The 15,038-nt window shown below is 35.4% G+C and overlaps 1 protein-coding gene across 1 annotated transcript in view; it reads right to left on the reverse strand.

Annotated features, from left to right (window-relative positions):
* Nucleotides 1-7,456: 7,456 nt before the first annotated feature.
* LOC114465339 (ethanolamine kinase 2) overlaps nucleotides 7,457-15,038 on the reverse strand; it is a 36,262-nt gene continuing 28,680 nt past the window's right edge. Inside the window, exon 8 of the mRNA XM_028450283.1 lies at nucleotides 7,457-8,246. Coding sequence (XP_028306084.1) covers nucleotides 8,174-8,246 — 73 coding nt within the window. The 3' untranslated portion in view covers nucleotides 7,457-8,173. The remainder of the gene's footprint in view (nucleotides 8,247-15,038) is intronic.

Below are 15,038 nucleotides of genomic sequence, written 5' to 3' on the forward strand. Positions count from 1 at the left end.
CAAATGAGCCACAAACACATCGCTGAGTGGTTTGCAGAGAGCATGCATGGGATGTGAGTGTTACACATTGGACTCCAACAGCTATTTGGTCTTAAATGTTTTAAGAGTGATTGAAATTTTATTTAGTATTTACTTTTGTGTTTTTTTGTTTTGTTTTGTTTTTGCTGGATGCGTTTTGTGTCTGACAAACTCTGGACTGTCAGGACTTGAAATTTTGGAAAGTTTTTAATATAAATCTTAGCTCTTGTAATCTTATAGTCTTACTTTTTGTTTCTTACAGACACAATGCTTCATGGTTTTGGTTTTTTTTTTCTGAAATGACATTACATTACATTATTGTTAGAGACCTTTAAAAAAATCCCAGCTCAGGTATATAATGTAAGCTAGTCTGTTCTATAGAAACAGCCTGGCAGGCCAATCAGACAGGACATAAAGGGAGCGCATTCCCTTATTATTATTATTATTATTATTATTATTATTATTATTATTATTATTATTATTATTATTATTATTATTATTAATAATAATAATAATAAACATTGTACAGATTTTATTTTATTTTTCCACGTGCCAAACATTCACTCCAGGTGTTGTAGTCTTAAATTCCAGTGCTGCAAAAAGTCTTACACAATCAACTCTTTCTATCTGCTGCAACAGGTCACATTCACATAGGCCAAGTTCTGCACAAATATGTGTTCATATTAAATTTGTTTTATTGCTGATTCATTTTTTTTTTTTTTTTTATTTCCCATGTACACGAGTCGCTCCACAGTGTTTCCCACAAGACACACATCAAGTAGTGCTTCTTTTTATCCCCATTAACCATGATTCCACCAGGTGCATTAGAAGCAGGGTTGGGGTCAATTACATTTTTCAGTTAAAATTACGTTTTTTAATTACAATTTAAATACAATTACAGTGACCAGCATTTTTTCCAATTATAATTAAATTACAATTAGATTTCATGTTCAGAAAGTTAAATACAATTAGGGCTGAACGATTTTGGAAAATAATCTAATTGTGATTTTTTTTTCCTCAATATTGCGATTGAGATTTAATATGCGATTATTTTTTCAAGGGCCTCTTGTCATGTATTTTTCAATGAACACAAGCAATTAATCAATCTGTTTCATAAATAAATAATTTCAGATTTATTTAAACTTTAAATAAATATAACGTATACATTTTAAAGCACAGGTTACAACAATAAAGCAAACAAATATGTGGCTTTACCTCTTCAACATGTCTAACAAACTTCACTTTTCATGAAACGCTCTGAACGTAACAGGACAGGACAAGAAAAAAAATTAAATAAAAAATCACAGCCTTTGCGATTAGAAAATTGTGTTTTATGAAATGCAATTAATCGTTCAGGCTTAATTACAATTACGTTCTCAAAAACTAAAGTTCAATTACAAGTAATTACAATCTGAGCCTTATATAAAGAATCTAATAAAAGTTAACCTTCCTCTTGTGTTAGCTTTTTGTTAGCATCTGGTCCCAAATCAGCTGTAAAATACACTAAAAACAAATATCTATCATCTTTACCTTGTTAGTCTTCAAAATCAATGAAAATATAGGTTTTAATATTTTTCTGTGGAAATCTGAGCCTTTTTTGGTCAGTATAGCCCTATGTTTATTTATTTTTTTATAGTAAAATGTGGAAAATATTTTAATGATTGTTAACTACATGTGTATAGAACTGTACATAGAACTGTAACACGGTTCACCAATTTTGCGTTAAATTATAATTGACATTTTTTATAGAATTTTTGTGGCAATAACAATTGCGACAGCAACATATTTTTGAAATTATAATTATAATTATGCCATAATTGTCATTAATTATCAATTACACAATTACGATTATAATTGACCCCAACCCTGATTAGAAGCATTGCTCCTTTTATAGGAAATACGTATTATTAGTCTATATTAAATGAAGTCTGAGGCCTGATAGTGTAATAGCTTTTATATGATATTAGTCATTGTTGCCATGCCCTCTAAGCTTTTAGAAAGTAAGGAACACTAAATGTGTGTTAAAATTACAATATGTAGCTATAGCTATTTAATCAGCATTTCCATTTATAATTTGTCGCTCAATTATTAAAATGGGACAGACGTCTTTATGAGATCTTCCTCCCCACAGGCCCAGTTTTTTCTGCTTTTTCCCCTCGTGAATCATCACAGCCTCAATGTTTGTTTGTTATTTTCCAGCGTTTTATGTCGTCACTACCAACCGGTCTCTCCGTGCTCTCCTTAAGCTGCTTCATTGTAACAAATGTCTATAAATGTCTCTGAAAACGACATCTGAGAGTTTAAAAAGCTTCAAACGCTGGGACTGATTCTTTCCGTGTGCTTTACAGGACAACCAGCCTCTGTTAGTGTCATATACAAATAATCCTAAGCACTGGATATAAATGTTATGTTTTGATTTTCTTTTTTTTTTTTTTTTTAAGTATGGACTAATGTGAAGATGTTTGTTTGATTTTGGACATGATTAATTAGAGCAGTCACATGTCACACACCAGTCATTTGCCCTTTTTTTTTTTGTTTCTTTGAAAACATTTCATTTATTTAAGCGACTTTTGATTATTGCTGCAGCTGTTGTGTGTCGCGTCACCTCTGACCTCTCTGGAAAGGTGACCTCGTGCTCTCACAGGCAGGACACATATTTCCTGGTCACACATTTTTTTTTTTGTTTTTTTTTTTTTTGTGATAAGTATTGTATTTGAAAATTCAATTGTGCGTTTTAACATTTCATTGTATTTATTAGCCAGCTTTGGCTCTAAAATGTGTCAGTACAACTCGGTGAGGAAGACAATCAAAAAAAAAAAATAAAAAAAAAATGCGTATGAATAAAAAAAGTAAAGACTTGAGATTTTTCTTACAAACTTGTCACGTCATCATTTTTTCCCCCCAGTGTTCCTGAAACTACATAAAGTATTTATATGTGATTATTGTTGCATGATTTGTTTTGTTTTTGTTCCAAAACTCCAAAAATGATGCTTTGACTCAGGGTTGGGATCAATTATAATTCTAATCACATTATTGATAATTAATAATAGTTAATTGTATATTGAAAAATCTGTTGCTGCCATAAAAGTAATTGAATTATAATTGAGTTTATATAATTCACTTTGTAATTGTAATTGCTGTTAGAATTCCATATTAAAAAAAAAAAATGTTAATTATAATTTAACGCTAAACTGAGGAATTATGTCCCAGTTCTATGTACAGTTCTACACATATGTAGTTAATGTTAAAATATGTTTCATATCAAGCTTTCCCACATTTTATTATTTAAAAAATATAAATCTAGGGGTATACTGACACAAAAAAGGCTCAGACACCTGCACCAAAAATATTTAAACCTATATTTTCATTGATGATGAAGCCTGACAAGGTAATCAATAGATAGGAAATAAATTAATAATAGATATTTATTTTTAGTGTATTTTACAGCTGATGTAGGACTCATTATTATAAGAGATGCTAACAGAAAGCTAACACAAGAGAAAGGTTAACTGTTATTAGGTTATTTATGTCAGGCTCAGTGATTGTGATTAATGAGAACGTATTTATTGACTTTCTGTGACTAAAAAATAACTGGAATTTATTTGTAATTGGAAAAAATGCTGGTAACTATAATCGTAATTGAATTGTAAATGATCATGGGTAATTTAAAATGTAATTGTAACTGTAAAATGTAATTGCTCATAACCCTGCTTTGTCTTTGCAGTGTTAGTAGTAGTAGTAATAGTTTCCAACTTTCTGTTGAACTATATAATCCTCATGGATTTTGGCTTTTTGGTGGCCTATTAGAGTAAATGTGGCCTATTGTTCCTTTGTGTGTGTGTGTGTGTGTGTGTGTGTGTGTGTTGTAGTACCACACATTGTGGTGTACACGACACGGCGCCGGTGCTCAAACACAGAGCTCAGCCATACGCAGCCACATCATAAATCTAACTTTAATTCCCAAATCAACTGTAGCGTCAACCTGCGAGGGGCGCCGGCTAGTTCGTCACTAAACTCTTTGTGTGTGTGTGTGTGTGTGTGTGTGTGTGTGCCTTAGTGAGAGTTCTAGATAGGTAATTCATATTTTCCTTCTCCTTTCTGCAAAATGAATGTTTCACTGTTTGCGAGTTGACAGATTGTTTTTGTTTTCATCAGCTCAGCCCCGGACTCATAAATACAAAACTACAAACTTATAATTTTGTGGCTTGTTATAAATACATGTGGTCAATCCCAAGGAAATCCATTCATACATCCATCCTTTATCCTCACTGAATGAATGCACATTTTTGAGTTGTGTGTGTGTGTGCGTGTGCGTGTGTGTGTGTGCGTGCGCAGGTCACTACTGCACACATGGAGGAAATGAAGGCTTGTATTGCTGCAACTAAAGAAGCATTAAACACACACACACACACACGCACACACACACACACACACACACACACACACACACACACACACACACACACACACACACACACACACACACACACACACACACACACACACACACACACACACACACACACAAAAGGATTTGTTGGTGGTCTTTCAATCCGTGATGACAATTGTGGTTTTCAGTAAAAGGTTTGTGGATTTTTAGCTACGAACAATCATGTTAACATCTCAACTGAAAATAAATATGCGACATCTACTGAATGTGGATTTTTAAGCTTCCTGCACAGTGAGCGTGCACTGTAGCTGTTCCCACTGAACGTTATTGAAGCCAAAATATGGCGTATCTGGAAAATTTGACGTCATTTGGTGCCAGAGTCTGAGCAGTAGGATCCTGTGGGAGGAGCCCTGGTCACACGTCCCGCCCATTTAGCATACTGCCCAAACATCGGCTCTCAATCATCGTCATATATGACGTAAACTCCCGTTTTTCAACCTCTAATAACTTATTTAAAACACAATGTAGGGTGATGATAACTAATGATCACAGCAGAGTTTAGGTTATGTGACGAGTATTTCAACTTTACAGTTTGACCTACATCCCATCCGTTATCATTGAGGAGGCGGGGTTTATGACCTATACTGCAGCCAGTCAGCAGGGGGAGCTCTAAAAAAAAAAGCTTCACTTCCGCAATGGCTTGTCCCGTCCATCTTTTTTACAGTTTATGTTCCTGCACTAGTGCAATAGTAATTGTGATATACCATAATATATTTTATAATACAGTAGCTGTCTTTCCATTACATATTTTGGCAAAATTAGTGATGTTTCTAAATGTCAACAAAGTAAAATTTCGTCTTTGAACTTGTTTCCATTGAACGTTGTTTTGGGCAGGAGTCTCGTAACGCTCGTGAAATCTCATCCCGCGAGACTTCGCTGCAGAAAGACGGACACGCCAAACCTCCTTATAACACTCTTTATTCATTTGTTGTTTCACGTCTAATGCAGTAATAATTCTAAAGTATAATGTTAAGAAATGTCTGTTTATACGCACCATGTCATGTTTTCTTGGAGAGCAGTGGTCATGTGACCTGGTTTGTCACGTTCTGTGACGTGTATTTGCAGATTAGGTGTTTCCATAGCACTTTTGCGACACATTTCAATATTGAAACATCTGAAATTCCGTAAGCGTAAAAACTTTTTTGCGATATTTGAGTGTTTTTGTTTTGTTTGTTTTTTTAGATTCAGGTGTTTCCATTTCCAGTTTTTATTACGCTATTTAGATATTTGCGCATTTCCAAGCGTAATGGAAACACAGCTAGTGATACTAACACAAAAGCAAAAAATATCAACTTCAATACCAAAATAATTAAATATGGAGCAGTTTATATAGCTGAGTTATTACAGAATATCAACACTCATTTTGCTGAATTTATGAAAAAAGAAGAAAAGTGCAGTTTTTATCTACAAATTTCAATTCATTAGAAGGTAAAGAACAAAAGGTTTTTAGTTAGTTTGTTTTTGTTTTCTTTGCTTCTGGAAATGTGTTTGTGACCCACAAGTTGAGACCTTCTCTTTCAATAGAAAAATACAATGCCGTAGGTTTAAAGGTAGGGTAATATTACGTTTTTGGTTGAAAATGTCTGACGGAAATTAAGATTTTATGTGCACTGAAAAGGAACTGTAAAAACTTCGACCAATGAAAAAGTAAGTTTTTTTTTTTTTTTTAACCAATCACGTCTCCCTGTCTCCCTGCTTGTTCTTGACCGCTTACGTGCACGAGCCCACACTCAAAGCACGTCACCGGCAGCGTTGTGCTAGTTACTGAAAAAAAGTAACTAGTTACTAGCGCCTTGCATGGCAGTCTGTCCCACTGGTGTGTGAATGTGAGAGTGATTGGGTGAATGCGCTTTGAGACTGCTTCAGTGTGGTGATAAAGCGCTATATAAAATCAAGTCCATTTACCATTTACCATTTACTTCATCCACAAAGTAACTCAGTTACTATTCTGATTGCTTACACTGAAAAGTAATGCGTTACTGGAAAAAGTAACTTTTAAGTTACTTAGAATTAAAGAACTTGGAGGATGCTACTTTAAAAATCATGCTAGTTTTTTTTTTAAATTACCTACCTTGCCTTTAAAACTCTTTTTTCTTCACTCTGTATCTGATGCTGTTGCCAAACAAAGCAGCTGCTTTAAAGGTTTCAACTACACCAGGGAGGGAACTCACAACATTCGCCAAATCGAAGCTCAAGAAACTTTTTTTTTCATTTTTTTTGTTTCAGTAGAGAAATTATTGAAATATAATAATTTAAAGTGTGCCGGCGGCAATTTTGTTTGGAAACCCATACAATGATTTCTAACATTCTATTTTGATTTTCTGGAAATTACAGGATGAAGTACCGTTAGTTGTCAGTTCTGATTGAATACAGGACAATTCTGTTTTTTAGGGTATAATGTTTTTACCCTAACATCAACTTTTGCTACTTTGGTTAAAAAAAAAAAAAAAAAAAAAAAACTTATACATCATGTTGATTGATAATCATCTGTTATCTGATCAATTATTCAGCTTTTATGCTCAGATGAAAAATAAAGCCATAGACACAGTGGAAGTCGTTGGGGCTTTTCCAGTACAGCAGTCTGGTAATTAAAGACTATGTTTGAGGGAAAATTACACATGAAAGAAGATTGTTTGATTTAAAGACAGAACTGTTTCCTTGATGATTAGAACTTTGAATGACCACAAAGAGGTAAAAAAAAAAAAAAAAAGACCATCGTAAAAGACTAGTTAGGTATTTTTTTGCATTTCAAAAGAATCATACAGAAACATAGATTGCTCAGAAACTCCAGATATCAGCTTTAAGTTACAACAACCTCTTAAATTTTATTTTGAAAATCTGTGATTATTGAATGTAATCCAGTAGAAATTAATTCTCATTATTATTTATTTATGTTAATACACGTGTAAAACTAAATTTGACCCGCAGGAGAAAGTAAAATTGACCTAGAAAACATCAATCATTGTGTAAATGTGCCACAAATTCAGTTTCTCCAAAAACCAAAACTCACAGTTGTCCCATTCTTATATCACATGATGGCAGTTATTTTTAATTTCAAATTGTTGAAAGATCTTTTTTATTTAATTCCGGCAATTGTTTTAAAATAATTTCACAAAAAATCCCCAAATTAAGTATGAATTGGTCACAAAACCAATTAAGTTTAAAAGCCAAATCTGTCACTTATTGCTTAAATGATATTGGTGCACCACATACTTCATTATTTAAATGTATATTATATGTAACTTGGACACATTAAGGATTAATGATGGACACTATTTTTACACCTAAAATCTGCGGCCCACTTGAGATCAAACTGGTCGGTATTTGACCCCTGAACTAAAATGAGTTTGACACCCCTGTGTTAATAGAACAATGTAAATTCATCCCCATCTAATCAGGTCCACTGCAAACATTCAGATACTGATGACATTGATCACTTTTTAAGAGCATATTCTTTACTAAACACTTTTTTTTAAACAAACCTTGCCTAAAGTAACATAAACTGACATTCTTCAGTGACAAAGCTGTGACATGTGGCTTCATATCAGCTAAGGACATTTATAGATTTATACCTAAAATAGTCTTTCTTTGCAGTTCATCATCCAGGTGTGGAGGAGCTGTTTTAGTCAGATATGTAGCAGTTAGTCACTAGTTAGTAGCCACAAGTGTTTAATGTAAAACGGAATGTCCGTTTGTGATTTAATTTCATTGATTCATCTGCAAACCAAAATATTCCCCTTTCTTCTCAAAATAGTAGTTGAGCCGAGCCGCTGCATATCTGTAAGGAGAGAAAAAGTTTGTCAGAAAAACAAGATTTATTTTCATTAAAGCGATTCGCAACCCATCACATGAATGCACTTCAGACGATAAATTTAAATCTGAATAATAAATCTCTAATTTGTGTCAGAAATGTCTTTGAAGTCTTTAGCCTTCAAATACATGTAATATCCCTTTATATTTGGGCATCACCATTTTGGAGATTTTACGTATCATGTTGGAGGCGTTTTGAGTTCTTTACAGATTCTGAAAGCGTAGCGTAGAAACTACACTTTCAGATCTATCGGATGCCTTTAACCTCATCAAACCAGTTGGAGTTACGTGAATGTTGCACTCCTTTTGTAATCACTTCATCACAGTTTATTAAACATGTCAATCTTCACGGCACGTGTTTAAAGTTACATACAACAGTCTTTCATTTGAGACGTCTTTGTCATTTTAGTTGTTGTCCAATAGTGTCCAGTGAAAGCTTAGAACAATCCTCTCCTTTTTGTCACAACCAACCTTTACCTTGAAAGGTCGACTTCATTACAAACACTTCTTGCCATGTGGCAAAAACTTCATTGGACAAATTTCTTGACTGAGAAATGCCTGAACGTTTGTAATGGCGATATCTGTCTGATGACACAATTTGGATTTATCAAAATATGAAGTTTTATGCAAATTGAAGCAACTTTTGATAAGAAACAACAAAGGTAAGACACTATTTGTCATCGTTGCTGACTTTTCTCTGCTGTGTATTTTCTGATTTTGTGGCGTTGTTTTGGTATGTAACACATCCGACCTGTATATCAGTAGACTCAGCTTGGCCTGTAGTTTTATGTAGTATCTTGTTATAGAGCTCTGTGTTTATTTTGTGAAGCATAGAACTGGAAAAGTCTGAGTTTGCAGAGTCGACTTTTCCCTCTTTGGACATAATATGCTGGTGTGTGTGCTGTGGTCTTTTGTTCTGAATGTGGGTTGGCTACAGTTGTAGCTGAGTTTCTGAGGATTAAGGAAAGGTATAGAATGTGTGATTTAATTTATTCTTTACAAAAATTAGACCCGTGAGAGTCATGGAAGCTGGAGCTGCCACCGCGGGCGGGTCTGGTGGGGTTAAAGAGGTTAAATCGCCCGTGATGAGTCGCTTGAAAATCGTCTGGCTTCTTGCTTGCTTCATTGCTTCATCGCTCCAGTCTCTGCAGAGCCAGAGGCAGCACTGAGAAGGCTGCGCACTCCTTCTACGGCACTTATCATAAACAGCTTCACTTATACTTATGGTTTAAATGCTCAAATTATGGAGTTACTAAAGGATGAGTCAAATATACTTAGTATTTAAAAGGCTTATTCGAGGAGTATGTCATTTTCATTTTGGCCTCAGTAAGTTGAGGAAGTGTACAGCCCTCTCAGTGCAGCCTCTGTGGTGTGTTCTGTGGACACACTTCTCTGACCAGGGGAGTGACGTGAGGAGAAACTCATTGCTGATTAGATGTCGCAACACATCGTCACTCGAAGTCTCTTGAAAACTTCTCAATTTTCAACTTCGAGCGACTTCCAGCAACTCAGATTGCACGATTGAGTCGCTGGAATTGCACACTGTGAGCCTGTTTGTGTTTGACGTTTGCTTGTTGCGCTGATCTGTTCTGTTGACATTAACAGTTGTTTGTAATTAAAAACAGATGTTGGGTCATTATTACGGGTTCGGGTCAGGCTCGGACTAAATATGCGGCGCGATCCGTACTCTACTGCAAACAAATGATGTGCAGGTGCATCCTGATAGATTGGGTGTTATGGACGAAGTAATGACCAATGAACCATGCACTTTTATACAAATTCACTTTTATACAGATTACATTTTTATTCTGACACACTTTTACGATACCTTATGTTGTTTTTATGATAACCGTGTCTGTCTAGCTTGAATTTTGAAGTGTCCTTGAATGTTGTTGGGAGGGGCATGTGCAATTTTGTTCTACTTTGTGTAATGAAATTAAAAGGATTCTATTCTATTCTATGTAACAGTTTACAGGTTGTAACTTTATATGGTGTTACTAATAGAAAAAGGGTGTGTAAAGCTTCAAATGTAAGGTTTGGTTATTCTTACAAACACATATTGGCCACTAACAGAGACAGTACGTGTAACAGAAGTAAAAACAGCATGTAAACTTAGATAAAAGATGCTGCATTTTCAATCTTTGACCGCTCCTGTCCTCCTCACAGCTCGCGTTAGGCAATGTCTTTCGTCAAGAAATTTCATAACAATACATTCACAGACAACAAGTCAGAAAGCTGTGCCAAAGCTCAGTGAATTCTCACAACTCCTCTGTGAGAAAAGTGGTTTTGTGTTTGTTCACACCATGTTATTGAATGCCTCAATATATCAGAGTATACTGTTGCCCTTGGCAAACGAACAATAACCTGATGATGTTGTAAAAGCTCTGAAAATGGTGGCACATTGAGAAGCCAGTCCTTTATTCAGTGCTTTCACAAAACTCCTCAATGCCAAATCAGTTTTCTGTCTCTTGACGGTTTGTGAGATTAAAAAGAAAAGATAATTAAGACATGCACCTTTTTTGTTACTCTCCACCCCACCTGCATTTCTGGAAGAAGCTGTGCTCCAATTATTTCTGTTTGTCCCGTTCACACTAGGATTTCTTTCTTCATGGCAGCATAGGTGCTGTGTTATGTGGTCAACCTTTACCACTAGAAATTAATTAAGGATGAAAAATATATTTCATGAATAAATTCAAACTGTGTGATTGCGAGAGGCCAACGATTGATTCTCACTGCACCCGTTGTTGTTGTTTTGAAGGCTTTCCTAACCACCGGTATCATGTTCTATTCCATAAACCCGGAGGGTCAATGGGGCACCACAGACGTTATGTTGACCAGCTCTCTTGGTGTTTCTAAATGTCGACAGTATAATCGCGCTTTGAACGTGTTTCCATTGAAGGTTATGGATGTAACGATTCACTCAACTCCCGATACGATTCGATTCACGATACTGGGTTCACGATACGATTCTCTTACGATTTATTTTACAAAATGTGACTGTAGACAAATGATGACTAAAATATATTCCTTTATTTTTTTTGGGAAAAAAACTAGAAAATACTGTACTATTTTCCTTTTATTTTTCATTGTCAAAAGAATCCCTTGATAAACTATTCAAAACAATCCAATTTAACTAAAAATAAATCTTGAATGAAAAAAATAAAGGAATAATACAAATGAAGAAGAAGCCTATTAATTTAAATTCTGGTTCTATAGTAAACAATGCAAAACTACATAATAGTTCTTTTTCTTTTTAAAAGTGCAACTGAAAATGTATTTTGTGCCTTAACAATTGGACTTAAAAAAAATAAATATATATATACAGTCATTGCACTGTATTTACGTCAGATATTTGTTTGGACCAGCAGAGGGCGCTGGTAACCCAGTGGTTGGTTGGCATGCAGATATTCTAGTAGTGAAGAAGAGATGCTATGCTAGCAGACAGAGCTAATAGAAAAACGTGACTTTGACAGATATTCATGTAATATTACTGATACTCTTTCGGTGCTAAATGGGTAAGGAATCATTTATGAACATGTTTAAGAGTAGAAGGTGGCCAGAAAGAAAGTAGTAGCAGATTCCGCCCGCCGCCAACACTTCTGGACAAGGATAAATATATAGCGCCCTCTGCTGTTTAAAAAAGTACTGCGATTCAATTTTCACAGTATTGATGTGAACCGTGATACCTATGAATTGATTTTTAACTGCCTTACGATTAATCGTTACATCCCGATTCAAGGTTTTTTTCAGCAGGAGCCTCGTAACTCCCGTGAAATCTCATTTCGCAAGACTTCGCTGCAGGAAGATGGACACTCAAAACCTCCTTATAACACTTTGTATTCCTTTGTTGTTTCACGTCTAATATTGCAGTGATAATTTAAAAGTATAATGCTAATAAATGTCCCGGTTTCCTCTTCTGTTTACACGTACCGTGCCGTGTTTTCTCGGAGAGAAGTGATCATGTGACCAGGTACGTCACATCCTCTTTTGCAATACATTTCAATATCAAAACGTCTGAAATTCTTCCTCGTGAAAGCGTAAAATCTTTTTACCGATATTTGAGTGTTTTCAGGTGTTTCCATTACCAGTTGTTTTTGGGCTATTTAGATTTTGCGCATTGCCAAAGGAAATGGAAACACAGCTATTGACAGCTCTCAATACATTAATAATAATTTAAAGTGTGTCCATTCTTTGAGGTTAGCTTCCCACTTTAGGTTTCTCTTCTTACTATTGCCAGACAGGACATTATCTGGACTGATGGTTTGGCTGATTCTCATTTATAACATGTGTAGGAGATCCTCAAGAGTCTTCTCTAGCATCTGAAAGGGTCCAGGCTTTACAAGCATAGATGAGAAGGGGAGTAGTCTCACTTTTGATCTTAGACTGATGTTTTAAGCTTTCCACATTGGATTCAGTTTGGCATGAACATCAGTTGCTTGTGGAGTTCTGGCAAGGATTTTTTTGGATCCTTCACTGGACACTATTGCTCCAAATAATTAGGCAGGGATACTCAACCTAAACTCACAAAGGCAGCTCAACTGAAAGACCATTGATTCTATATAACTGCAGATGCACACTTATGGAGGTTGACATATATGACAATATATAACGTAGTGATTACTCCAGAAAGTGCTCCATTCTCGTAACCCCAACTGGTTTCATGAGATCAAAGGCGTCTGATGGGTCTGATGGTAGTTATGGTAGACTTACCTGTTGAAAGGTGTCTTCCTTATTCATCCGGAAGGTGTGTTTGGATCAAACCTTAACCCTAACCCTGTGATAATGTAATATGCTGCCCCCAACAGCATTTTCAAAGTTTCTTTTCCCATTTTCTGGTGAGTGCAAAGTCAAAATCCATCCACCATAATGTTCCTGGTCTTCTTAGACATTGTCATAACATTCATGGATGACATGTAGCGCTAAATGGCTATTTTATCACAGAGTAAAATTTGGTGTAGAAATACGAAAAGGAGTCTGACAACAACATGATATACAAATACTGATTAGTGGAATTCTCCAAAATGTCAATGTTCAAATATAAAGGGATATTATGTGTGTTTGAATAATATAAATGACTCCAAATAAATTACTGACATTACTTAGTAACAAAGTTTTATTTTTCACCTTTAGACCTATCATTTAAAGTGTATTAATGTGATGGGTTGAGTACTGCTTGAATACTTTCCATATTCTTATTTCATTCAGACTTTTTCTAAAGTCAAATAACAGTTTGGTCTGCATATATAAACCATTTTCAAGACATGAATAAAATTAAATAGTTATGGCATATAGGAACAGTGGAAGAAGGGCCGGCCTGCATTCCTTTTGTGGCCCCCTATTGTCACATCGACATCTGGTCCTGGTTAGAGCGCGAGGCCCTAGCGACGCCTGTCACTCGCTAGGAAGTTGGTAAAGATTTGACCCACGAGACTGACAGAGGGGAACCAAACACACACACACACACACACACACTTTATAATAACATTAGGCACTAGATTATGTGTTGCTGACATGACTCTGAGATTTACTGTTATAGGTAATTATTGGTATGTTTTAACTGAATTATTTTGCTTGCCTACTATACCTGCAAGGTACATTACGCAGTATGACATGATGGCAAATTACTCCAGATTATCCAGTCATCAAATTATGTTTATTATAGTTTATTTAGTTTTTCTTTATTATATTCACAATTTTTGAAGAAGAAAAAATTCCTAAATGACGACGTGCTTGAAAACAGCATTCACAATTTCTGCAGGTAATTTTTTTTCCTGCGTGTGTGACAACCCCCAAATGGACGGCGCACTTCACATTTGGGCATTAAATAGCATTAGCACTGTCACTACCGAATCCTTTCATGGAGCGGATCTTTTCATATCCTTCCAACGCATGCATGAAACGCGTCTCCATCTGGTTGGCCTATTTTACGGCAGTTTGTGTACCATTTAAAATGTTGCAACCCTATATTCAACAGAATTAGAAATGTATGTTTTTAGTGAATTCTGATTTATTTTGGTTTGTATCTCATTTTCTGTTTGTTTTGTGATGTCATGTTGTGTATAGTGTTTTTATCTGTTTTTTGTTTTGTTTTTATAAACAATTAAAAACACCACAAAACAGTCACTTATTTAAAATGTGCACTATAAAAATATTTAACAAACGTTGTATGGTCTGTTTACATTCAAATAGCACGTCCCAGCCGCTCTGTCGTAAGGATTGCTAGTGAAAAAAGTGACGTAGTTTACGCGAATGCGTTGAATGAATCTGAAAGGATCCGCTCCGCGAAAGGATTAGGTAGTGACAAGCACTAACCAGGCATTAGCATCAGCCTAGCATTAGCATTAACCTAGCAATGGCATTAACCTAGCATTAGCACTAACCTAACACTAGAATTAGCCTTGCAATAGCATTCACCTAGCATTAGCACTAACCTAACACTAGAATTAGCCTTGCAATAGCATTCACCTAGCATTAGCACTAACCTAACACTAGAATTAGCCTTGCAATAGCATTCACCTAGCATTAGCACTAACCTAACACTAGAATTAGCCTTGCAATAGCATTCACCTAGCATTAGCACTAACCTAGCACTAGAATTAGCCTTGCAATAGCATTCACCTAGCATTAGCACTAAACTAGCATTAACATTAGCCTAGAAATAGCAATAACCTAGCATTAACTAAGCATTAACCTGGAAATAGCTGAATATTAGCAATAAGGTTGAAATGGGTTAAAATTGGTTGAAGGTAGTAGCTGAACA

Source organism: Gouania willdenowi, chromosome 6 (assembly GCF_900634775.1).
Source record: "Gouania willdenowi chromosome 6, fGouWil2.1, whole genome shotgun sequence".
NCBI classification, from domain to species: Eukaryota; Metazoa; Chordata; class Actinopteri; order Blenniiformes; family Gobiesocidae; genus Gouania; species Gouania willdenowi.